At 37.3% G+C, this 12,693-nt stretch overlaps 1 protein-coding gene across 1 annotated transcript; it reads right to left on the bottom strand.

Moving 5' to 3' along the window:
- Nucleotides 1-4,759: 4,759 nt before the first annotated feature.
- LOC102818429 (olfactory receptor 51I2-like) lies at nt 4,760-5,698 on the bottom strand. Its single transcript, XM_006870221.1, has one exon. It carries the CDS (start codon nt 5,696-5,698, stop codon nt 4,760-4,762), a length of 939 nt encoding a protein of 312 aa, XP_006870283.1.
- Between the last annotated feature and the right edge of the window lie 6,995 nt (nt 5,699-12,693).

The following is a 12,693-nucleotide window of genomic DNA, read 5'->3' on the forward strand; positions in this document are numbered from 1 at the left end:
CAAGAAAGAGTTGCCTACGTTCTTTAAGAAGAGAAACATTAGTTTCAGGACTGGAGATTTGTTTTCAATTTTCTGAAAATATGTAGCCCATTCAACTTTAAATTTGAAATAAAGTGATAGACTTATATTTTATCTTCCTCTAAAGCCTAGTGGGAGTCCTGGTGTGGCGCTGTGGGCTAATGCATCAGACTGCAAAGTCATTTGAACTGCAAGATTGGTCACGAATCGGGCTGTGAACCGCAAGGTCAGTAGTTTGAAACTACCAGCTGCTCCGCGGGAGAAAGATGAGGCTTTCTGCTCCTGTAAAGATTTACAGCCTCGGAAATCCTTTTCAGGGTCGCTATGGGTCGAAACCGACTCGACGGCACTTAACAACAACAACATACATATGTACATATATCTACATTAGCCCACAGCGCCACACCAGGACTCCATAATATATATATATATAAATGTGTGTGTGTGTGTGTGTGTGTGTGTATAAAATACATACACATATACATCTCTAGATTCCCTCTTGCTCAATATCACATGTATTAGGCTGGGTTTTCTAGAGAAGCAAAACAAGTGAAATGTATATATATATAGATATATATATATGTGTGTGTGTGTGTGTTTATGCATGTGTATGTATACATGTTGTTGTAATGGGCCATGAGAGTCAGTTCCTACACATAGTGAACTTGTACAGGGTTTCTGAGGCTGTAAATCTTTATGGGAGCAGAAAGCCTCATCTTTCTCCTGCGGAACAACTGGTAGTTTCGAACTGCTGACCTTGTGGTTCGCAGCCCGATTTATAACCACTACGCTTCCAGAGGTCCTTATGTATACATATGTATACATGTATATGTGTATCTGTGTACATACATATGTATACATATGTATGTGTATATATGTCTTTGTATATACATATATATGGAGTCATGGTGTGGTGCTGTGGGCTAATGTGCTAGACTGCAAGGTTGGTGGTTCAAGCTCACCAGTTGCTCCTTGGAAACCCTCTAGAGGGCCACTATGGGTCAGAACTGACTCGACAGCACAACAACAACATACATATATATGTATGTTGTTGTTGTTGTTAAGTGCCGTCAAGTCGGTTCCGACCCATAACGACCCTGTACAGGGTTTCTGAGGCTGTACATCTTTACAGGAGCAGAAAGCCTCTTCTTTCTCCAGCGGAGCAGCTGGTAGTTTCGAACTGCTGACCTTAAGGTTCATAAATATACATGTATGTAAATTCCCACACTCTCAGTATCACATGTCTTAGACTGGGTTTTCTAGAAAAGCAAAACCAGTGAAACATACATATGTATACACACATATACATGTATATATGTATGCATGCATATAAATATGTTGTTGTTGTTGTTGTTAAGTGCCATCGAGTTGATTCCGACCCACAGCAACCCTGTATAGGGTTTCCAAGGAGCAGCTGGTGAGCTTGAACCACTGACCTTGCAGTTCAAATGGCTTTGCAGTCTGGCGCATTAACCCATAGGGCCACACCAGGACTCCTCACTAGGCTTTGGTGTTGTTAAGTGTTGTTGTGTCAAGTCCGATCCATAGTAATCCTGTGTAGGGTTTCCATGGAGCAGCTGGTGGTTTGAACCAAACAATTGACACAAAGTGTATACATCTTGTATACATTAACAAGATCAAGACATACAATTTATTACACCTGAGTGGTAAGTTTTGGTATGTGATCTATGTGCACTTAAAAATAATATATAGTAATGTTCTCCCAGGTAAACTATCACAAAATTCATAATAAAACTTTAAAAATACATATATAATATGCAGGCAACTATGGTTTTATAGATTTTTAAATCATGCTTCCCATACCTTTAAAAATCTTACTGATTTTTTTTGTGTGGCCTACTTGTTGAATCAGTTACTAAGAAAGGCATAATAAAATGTACCACTGTGATTCTAGTTTTGTCTACTTATTTTTAAAATTCTGATCATTTTTGCCTTCTGTATTGTATAGCAGTTGAATCATTGGTAGCAACAACGAGGTCAAGCCAAACAATTGTGAGGATGGCTCAGGACTAGACAATGTATTGTTTTGTTGTAAATAGGGTTCACAGTGTTTTGTTTTGTTGTGCATGAGTCAGAACTGACTTGACAGAACCTAGCAACAACAACAATAACAAGTTTTTATGCTTTAGGTATTGGGATCCATAGCCAATTTGGAAAGTGAGGAAACTATTCATCATGACAACCTATGAGATTACAGCCACTGTGTAGGCTTCCCAATGCAATACAAGTGAAATAGAATGATCATCATCACCAAGAACAAGACAGGATGATGATCTCTTGCTATTTTATCACAGATACAATGACTTTTGTTGTTGTTAAGTATTGTCGAGTCGGTTCTGACACATATCAACCCTGTATAGGATTTCCGAGGTTGACTGATGAGTTTGAACACTGACCATGTAGTTCAAACTGACCTTTAGGTCAAGTGCTTATCCTATGGCATCACACTAGGACTCCAATACAATGTCTAGGATCTTGAAAAAAAAATGGCGCCACATGAGTACTCCAATACAATGTTTAGGATCTTGAAAAAAATCAAACAAAAATAAAGATAAATCAGGATGTGATAACCACAATGGGAAATTAGTATAACCTGCAGGTGAAGGTGGTAACAAACTGTTGATAACAAATGCTATCAAAGAAGTTAAATAAGTACATAAAACAGACATTGTTTTTGTTGTTGGGTGCCTTCAAGTCATTTCCGACTCATAGCAACTCTATGCGCACAGAAATATATATAGACTTGTAATCACTTATTAAATGATTCATTTACCAAATGTTTATTGATTACTATATTCCAGGTACCAAAGAAGACTTTTGGTGTACATGGTGAACAAGAGAGACACAGCCCATATCTCACTGAATTAAAATTTAATGGGTAAGAGAGACAATAAAAAACCAATACACAAATAATTACTTGATTACAATTCTGATACGTAATATGAAATAAAGGATAAGAAAGAGTCTATGAGAATGTGTAATGGTGTAGAGGGCAATCCAGTCTTGACAGCCACTTGAAAGCTACTCTGAGAGAGATATGAATACTTATAAATCTAGGCTTTTACAAATTCAAATAAAACAAGACTTTCTCATAAAAAATATCTCCCATCATATTATCTTATTAACATTCATTCTGCAATAACTTCATTTCCACCCAACTCCTGAAAGCTGATATCCAAATTACCAAGTCAACTGAGGATACCTAGGGTGAGCAAACTTATTCTGTTTTTTTCCCTCCAATTTTCCATCTCAACCTCCATCATTAACAAGTTATTTCAGTAAGGTCTTAGCTGGAGGAGCTTGTGTTTGTCTCCAAAGCCGGCATACTTCAAGAACCGAACAGATTCATGATTTTCAAAATTCTTCCCTGTGGGTTTAATCTCAGACTTTGCTCTTATTATTTATTTTGCCTTTAATTAGTCTCAATGCATGAAAAAGTTTTCAGTATATAAGTGTGAACAAGTATATAATTTACCATATTGTTGTATCCAGTATGTTATATATGTAATTTTAATAACAGAAGAGAGTATTGAATACATTATTTTTGGAAACTATTTAATGATATGGATACAGTGAAAGTCTCCTTTGATTTGTCTTTAATCATTGTAGCCATCTTCAAAAACAGTCATTTAGGTTTTTTTGTGATACTTTAAATGTATTTAGAATTTATATTAACATATGCATATATTTATAAAAAATAGTTTATATACTAGATATTTTATGCAAATGTTATTATGTATGTTGTTGTTGTTGTTAAGTGCCGTCGAGTCGGTTCCGACCCATAGCGACCCTGTACAGGGTTTCCGAGGTGTAAATCTTTACGGGAGTAGAAAGCCTCATCTTTCTCCTGCGGAGCGGCTGGTAGTTTCGAACCGCTGACCTTAAGGTTCGCAGCCCGATTCGTAACCACTACGCTACCAGAGCTCCTTATGTATACACACGTGAATATATGGGTTTTATATGTGTCTTGGTTTATCCATATGACTTGAATGGAATCCTGGTAAGCTCTCTAGGCTAAGCAGAGTTGTTAACTGAAAGACCAGCAGTTCAAACCTACCAGCTGCTCTTTTGAAACTTTATACAGAATTGCTGAGTCAAAACAGACTCGATGGCACTTAACAGCAACAAAATATTATTTGAATACCAATCCATGCAAGGACATATCATTTTGTAACTTTTAAAAGTTTTATTTTTTTAATATTAAAGAATAGTCCATGGTAAGGATATCCATTTGGGAACTTTTAGTTTTAGTGTTGTTTTTGAACTCATATCAAAGTTCATGAAATGAAAATCTTAATTCAAATTTCTGAGCCTATGTGCAAATATCAGAGGATGAATGTAGGGCAGTACTAAGAATTGGAATTTTTGGAGTCCTGGTGTGGCACTGTAGGATAGTACTGGACTGCTAACCACAAGGTTAGTGGTTAAACCCATCAGCCTCTCCTTGGAAACCCTATACAGAGTTGCTTTGATTTAGAACCTAATCAACAGCACTTAACAACAACAGGGCATGTGCATTTAAAATTGATGCACGTAACAAAATAGCTGACAGAAACTCTACCATACTAACTTAGATTACCAAGTACAATGTATAAAAATATATTATCACACATTCATCAAGAGGTAGCATTAGCAAGGTTTCCAACATTACTAAAGTACACAGGTTTTAGTAATGAAACTGACTGACTTTTGAGAAACTACCGCCTCTGCTTTAACCCCCTTAATATTTTCTATGAAGGAAGAGTTGTAGCAACCCCTGGCGAATCTGTTTGGTCTTAATGCTGTAGATGATGGGATTGAGTACAGGAGGCACCAGAAGGTAGACATTGGCTAGGAGTAGGCGGACAGCAGGTGCAGCATGTTTCATGAATCGATGTACCAGAGCCACACTAATCATAGGCACATAATACACAAGCACTGCAGAGATATGAGACACACACGTATTGAGGGCCTTCCGCCGCCCTTCTCCAGAGGTAATGCCCAGCACTGTGTGGAGAATCAACACATAAGAGACCACAATGAGCAGAAAGTCCAGCCCAAAAGTGGAAGTGACAATGCAGAGCCCCAGAATGCTGTTGGGACGAGTGTCTCCACAGGGTAGCTGAATCAGATCTGAGTGCAGACAATAAGAGTGGGAGAGGGTATTATGGCCACAGAAGGGCAAACGCTTCAGTAGAAAGGGCAATGGGAACATTAGCATCACACTCTTCAGTCCAAGGGCAGCTCCAGTGCCAGCAATACGGGGCAAGGTCAAGATAGTTGTATATCGTAGTGGGTTGTAGATGGCCACAAAACGGTCCACAGACATAGCCAGTAGAACTCCCGATTCCATGATAGAAAAGGAATGTATGAAGAACATCTGCAGAAGGCAGGCTTCAAAGTTGATCTCATTGGCACGAAAAAGGAAGATGCTTAGCACAGTGGGCAGTGTTGAGGCTGAGACACCAAGCTCAGCAAAGGCCAGCATAGCTAGGAAGAGGTACATTGGCTGGTGGAGAGAGGTGGTTTTCTTGATTACTGTTAAGATGAGGCTGTTGCCCACAAGAGCCACAAGATATGTGGAACAGAATGGGAGTATGAACCAGGGATACAGAGCCTCCAGACCTGGGAAACCAGTGAGTAAAAAATATTTTGGGGTGAACTGACTGATGTTGAACATTTTTTTTTTTCTTTGTCAAGAATCTGTAGACCTTGGTTTAGGCAGGTGCTAGGGATTCAACCTGGAATGAAACACGTAAAAGCGATAGGTTAGATAATGAGAGGGACCTGGAAATTGTTCTGTCGATATTTACCTGCTGACTTCTGTCCCTCCTCACATTCCATGTCAGGTTACCTCTGTCCTTCAATATTGTATGAAGATTTAGAGTCCTGACTTGCAAATAGGTACAGAAAAAGGGAATCTCATGGGAAATTTTATTATTCACAATTCAATTTCATCTCCATAGTAATTTCATTAGCGTATCTGGCAAGAATTAAATATTTCCCATGTCAACTTATTGTATATGGAGTAGTAAGAATACAATATACTTCCAATAATGCTATGATTGTTACTGAAATAATAATGAAAATAATATCATCATAAATACAAATCAGGAATTTAATTTTCAAATGCAATTTTTATTCAGTTCTTTCTCCTCACTTCCTCATAGATATTCTTTTTATAAATAAACTATCTTAATTTATTGCAATTTTTTAATTGCTTAAAATTTTCTAGATTGAAGATATCGACTGTGACTCTTTGTACTAACCTTATTATACTGAGATTTTAAAGATCTGCATGTGTGTTTGAAAAAATTTCATCATATCATCTGAATTACAAGAGTCACTGGATCCCATCCAAGTTTTTCAAAATCCACTGATCTCTACAAGTCATTATGAGCATTAAGAAAAAAGAAGTATTTGACTGAGAAATGAGTATGCATATAGAACAGCCAGAATATTGAGTATGACCTGCTTTGCTTTTAGAAGAGAACATAAAGTTTGAAAGTGAAGTTCTTAATTCATGAAACAAGAAGGGAAAAGTGATCTAGGATGCACCACGAGTTTTGGGTTTAGGATCTCCATTGTCTGGTATGCTAATTTTGAAGACATCAGGAGAATAGTGAAGAGAACTGTTCCTAAACTCCATGCTATCCTCTGGCTCTCAAGATGATGTGTTAGAGAAAGTTAATGACCTCTGAATATGACCCATCAATTAGAGTTAATAAGGGGAAAGGTGATTTTTCTTCCTTGTGCCACTGTTTAATATGAAAGGAAATTTCTTTTTATCTAATATATGTGACATCTTTGAATTATGCAATGTGGGAAACTCCACTTAAAAGATATAACTCCTTAATTTAACACCTCTATAAATCCTGACCCATCCTAACTTGTCTTTTTCTCCCTGATTTTTCCTACCTGTTTTGTTTTGCTTTTTTCCTTATACTTTCTTCTCCCCTCCATTTCTCTCTGTCATTTCCTTTATGTTTACTTAGCATTTGGGTGTTACAAGCACAAATTATATTTTAAATAAATATTTTCACACCTTCATTGTTCTATAATATCTAGCTCAGATGTCATTTCATCTGTGGTGGCTTTCCTTACTCATACATATGGCTAGTCATGTTCAACAGAAACTTCCCACACCATTTATCTCTAATTTAGCACTTGCTTTTCTATATTGTAATTTAGTTGTTTAAGTGACTTTCTTCTAGCAGTTTGTGAACCTTTCTGGGGAAGCTTGAAGCCTATATTTTTAGCATATTATCAGGGCTTAACATATAGGAAAAGAGAAAGAGAGGGAAGTGATAGAAAGGAAGACATATGTTAATCAACAGTGATATTATTCTAGGCTGGGTATTTGATGAAGAAAAGGCTTTGTCTTCTGTCATCAAAAGGGGGCTTTTATAAGGACAGAAGATTACGTAATGTTATTTTTACTGCCATATACATAAGGAGCTGTTATGGTAGAAGGTAGTTGTTATGGAAAAAGTGAGCTATGAGGGTTGATTAAAAGTATAAGAAAAGGCTAAAAACTGGTGCTAAATTGAGCAAAGAAAGAATTATGAGAAAAGAAAATAAAGTGCATTGATTTAGTACTACATGTTAGATACCTTGGAAGTGTGCTTTATACATATTATCGTTGTATATGTTAACTCACTAATCTTTAAAATCCTCTAAGGAACCTAATTGCACCATTTAAACTTGGGAGCTTGAAAAATTGATATTTCTTTTGCTGATGTCACAACTGCTTTGTGGCAAAACTGAGGTTAAAGTTAGAAGATAAAGGAAACCTGAACAAAAGGAATTCTCTGTTATGTTTAAGAGGAGAGAATAAAGATGAGGCTTTGTCAAGCAAGAGAGAGAAATAAGTGGGGAGTGAAAGACCTAGGTCACCAGAGGATTGGGTTTAAGATGACTAGGTCCTGAAGGCTGTAAAGATGGCATCATGAGGCAGAGGGGAAAAGACTTCTATCACTTAAGACACCTCTGACTTGGTTTGGGAGACAGAGAAGAAGAGGGTAAAACGATTTAAGAAAGGAAGACAGATTTAAAAATAGAAGGTAGAGAGACATTAAGTACCTAACTGAAAAAAAAAAAAAAAGACTGAATTTTGGAAAAAATTGAAGACGTCTCTGTTTATTAAATTTACAAAGAGGAGCTGGATACAAACATGATTCAAATCTCCTTCTGCTTCTACAAGACCTTCTGGACAAAAATCTGGATCCTAAAGAGAGAATGGACTTTCAGGACATGAGGGAAGTGGGAAATTAAATCTGTGCTAGAAATGAGTTGCATTTAAGTATAAAAACACCAGGTTGCTCTCACATGGACATAAATCCTATCCTCCAAATCCAACAGCCTGATCTTCCAGGGCAAATCTGGAATCCCTCTATATGAGAACCCACCTGTTAGTCAATGTAGTTATCTCAATCCAGGACTCTAGCTCACTAGCTGGAAACAAGGGGATGATTGGTCTTTCTATTTACCATGACCCTAGAAAGAATACTTCTTCTTCTCCCAAATCTCTAGGCACAATTCCCTGGGGCACTCAGGCAAATCATTCATAGAAGAATGGGATTGATCCCGCAAGCATAATTGAGCCAACAACAGAGAATCCCCAGAGGTACTTTCATGGGAGCCACAAGAAAAATTGACAGAAATTATGAAAACAGATGATGTTTGTGTATGTTGTATTTTTTTTTTTTTACACATGCAAAAGTACTTTATGCATGCATGCATAACTATGATCCTTGCAGCAGATTTGCCTAAGGTAATATGTTGTTTGATTTCTTGACTGCTGCTTCCAGGAGTCCAAGCAAACTGAATTATTTGACAAACTTTTCTTCAATTATCATAATATTTTTTATTGGTTTGGCTTTTAGGATTTTCATTTTCAAGACTATAGAGAGATACAACAGTATTTTTGCACTTAGTTCTGATCTCAAAATTGTTTATTTATTGGCACAAACAGTATCTTTTTTTGAAGGCACTCTAACAAGACTAAGATCAGTGTATTACTGACAGAACTTGCCTACAACCATCTACTGACCACAGAAATATGTTTAAACATTTTGTTTGTGATAAACCGATGCTCATATGAACCTGAACCCTAGTAGCAGTGCTTTTTGACTAATCTTGGTATATATATCTATATCTATATCTATCTATCTATCTATCTATCTATCTATCTATCTATCTATCTATCTATCTATCTATCTATGTTGTTGTTAGATGCCATCGACTTGGTACTGACTCATAGTGGCCTTATGCACAGCAAAACAAAACACTGCCCGATCCTGGGCCAGCCTCACTACTGTTGCCATGCTTGAGTTCATCGATGCTGTCACTTGGCCAATCCATCTCTTTGGGGGCCTTCCTCTTTTTCTCTGACCCTCCACCTTACCAAACATGATATCCTTCTCCAGAGAATGGTGCCTCCTGAAAATATGTCCAAAATATGAGAGATGAAGTTTGGTCATCTTAGCCTCCAAGGAGCACTCTGGCTGCACTTCTTCCAAAGTGGACTTATTGGTTATTTTGGCAGCCCATGTAACTTTCAATATTCTCCTTCAACACCATAACTCAAATGTGTCAATTCTTCTATGGTCTTCCTTATTCACTGTCCAGCTTTTGCATGCATATGAGGTTATTGAAAATATCATGGCTTGGGTCAGGCACACCTTAGTCCTCAAGCTGACATCTTTGCTCTTCAACACTTTAAAAAGCTCTTGTGCAGCAGATTTGCCTAATGCAATACATTGTTTGACTTCTTGACTGCTGCTTCCTTGAGTGTTGATGGTTGATCCAAGAATAATTAAGTCCTTGATAACGTCAATCTTTTCTCTATTGATAGAATGTTGTTTATTAGTCTAGTGGTGAGGATTTTTGTTTTCTTTACATTAAGATGTAATCCATACCGAAGGCTCTGCTCTTTGATCTTCATCAGTAAATATTTTAAGTCCTCTTCACTTTTGGCAAGCAAGGTTGTATCATCTGCATATCGCAGGTTGTTAATGAGTCTTCCTCCAATCCTGATGCCATGTTTTTCTTCATAGAACTCAGCTTCTCGTATTATTTGCTCAGCATACAAGTTGAATAAGTATGGTGAAAGAATACAACCTTGTCGTACACCTTTCTTAATTTTAAACCATTCAGTGTTCCCATGTTCTGTTTGAACAACTGCCTCTTGGTCCAGGCACAGATTCCTCATAAGCACAATTAAGTGTTCTGGAATACTCGTACTTTGCAATGGTGTCCATAACTTGTCATGATCCACACAATTGAAAACCTTTGCATAGTCAATAAAACACAGGTAAACATCTTTCTGATATTCTCTTCTTTCAGCCAAGATCCATCGGATATCAGTAATGATATCCCTTCTTCCATGGCCTCTTTTGAATTTGGCTTGAACCTCTGAAAGTTTTCTGTTAATGTATGCTTGCAGCAATTTCTGTATTACCTTTAGTAAAACTTTACTTGCATGGGATATCAAAGAGATTGTCTAATGATTTTTGCATTCCTTTGGCTCACCTTTCTTTGGAATGGGCACAAATATGGATCTCTTCCAATCAGTCGGATATTTAATATATATACCAGCAGCTCCCCAGAAACCCTATACTGGGTTGTAATGGGTCAGAACCGTCTCAACGGCACTTAACAACAACAACAGCAACAGAAAAATACATATATCCTTCTGAAAGCTCTGATACTTGCCCCCATTCATTGTTTGCTCATAACACTTATTGTTGAAGGACATTCCTTTGTGTTATGGGCCCTGGCTAAATCACAGAGCAGCTAATGGAAAGATCAAAAGTACGAACACTTTCTCCACAGGAGACAGATTTGGAAGTCTACTTCTGTAAAGATTTACAGCCTGGAAACCCTATGAGGCAGTGCTACTTTATTCTATAATATTACAAAAGTTCAAGTGAATTTGCCAAGAATGAGTTATGGGCACAGACTCTACCTATTGTGCTGAAATATGTAAAGGTTAACCCCAAAGGTCTTTGACTTTTTACAGCACTTACTCAGCTCTAGAATGCCTTTCCTTTCATTAGGAATTCAAGGCTATACCCACCTTACAGCACCATCCCCAGATTTGACACAGTCCCAGTCTGAACATTTCTCTTCCTGGCTATAACGTAGGCCTTTTTGTGTTTCCAGGGTACATTTTCCTGAGGGTTCCTTAGATAACATTCATCCACTGCACCCTTACTAGCTCTAAGTCCAAAGCAAGCATCTTTCCTCCATTAACCTTTCTTAAATTTTCCCATGTCATAGTCCTGGTATGGCACTATAGGATAAACACTGGATTGCTAGGTTGGTTTGAACTGCAAGGTCATGGGTTCAAACTCATCAGTCACTTCTCGGACCTGTATTGGGTCACTATGAGTCAGAAATGACTCAATGATACTCAACAAGTTTAACAAACCTCCAATAAATATTTTTCCCAGATCATTGAAGCACCACAAGAAGTTTAAGGGAATGCTGTCTACAGTAAACAACAGTTTTTAGAGTGACTAGGCATTTTAAGAAAGGTCAGGAAGACCTCAAATCTGAGTCAAGAGCTTCAATTTCAATGAATGAAGAAACTGTTGCAGAAGTCCAATTTTATGAAGAAGACCATAAAATTATCATTGATTTGCTAGCAACTGAAGTTGGTATCTCACATGATTGGGTAATTTTAAATTTTAAGCAAATATCTTGACCTCAGCAGGCTTTGGGCTAATTAAACTCAAGGCAGAGAGGTAAACTCAGAAGGTTATGTTATCATTGTTGTTAAGTGGCAGTGAGTCAGTTCTGACTCATAGCGACCCTATAGAGGGTTTCCAAGGAGTGGCTAATGAGTTTGAACAACTTATTTTGTATTTCAGAAGGTTATAGAGATTGTTTTTTGAGATTTGAAAGGGGTAATCTTGATGGATTTTTTCAAAGGACACAAAACAGTTATGAGAATTTATTGTGAAGACGTTTTGAGAAAATTGAAAACTATACTGGTGAGAAAAATGCCAGAAGATTTGTGACAAGGAATATTTTTCCAGCATGACAATACACTTGCTCATTCTTTGATGGAAATTCTCCAATGATGACTTCATTGGGCACTCAGGGTCAAAGAAAACTGATTTAATTGTCTATTTTCATTCTTCTCTGGCTTTACTTTTAAATTGTGAATGTATGGATGCTCTCAGAACCTCAGTTTTGTTATCTTAAAAGTAGCAACAGCTGTACTAGTTTCCCCAGGTGAGAAAGAGGAAATTTAATTGAAAAAAACTTAAAATACATACTCTTAGTTAAAACTGTGCTCAAAATGTTAGCTGACTGTACTTCATCACAAAGAGAATCCAACTCCTATTGCAACTATTTTAGCAGTTATTATTAACATTCGTCTTTCTTTCCTCTTGCCCTTCCCCTGGGAACCATCCTGTATCTTTTAATGCCAACAACGTACTACCTCTGTGAGTGGCTTCTTCTCCATCAACTTGAGATCTAGTCCCAATTGTCTTCTCAGTAAGTGGTCATCTGACTCGACCTCCCCTGAAATTGCACTTTCATATATATCCACACAAGTAAAGTCTTTTCAACCAGAGTAGTTAGAGTAAGACCTTCATTTTCAATAGCTAAAATCCAGCTAAAGTCATACCAATTCACTGTAAACATAAATGTATAAGATCC

Source organism: Chrysochloris asiatica, unplaced genomic scaffold (assembly GCF_000296735.1).
Source record: "Chrysochloris asiatica unplaced genomic scaffold, ChrAsi1.0 scaffold00140, whole genome shotgun sequence".
Lineage (NCBI taxonomy): Eukaryota > Metazoa > Chordata > Mammalia > Afrosoricida > Chrysochloridae > Chrysochloris > Chrysochloris asiatica.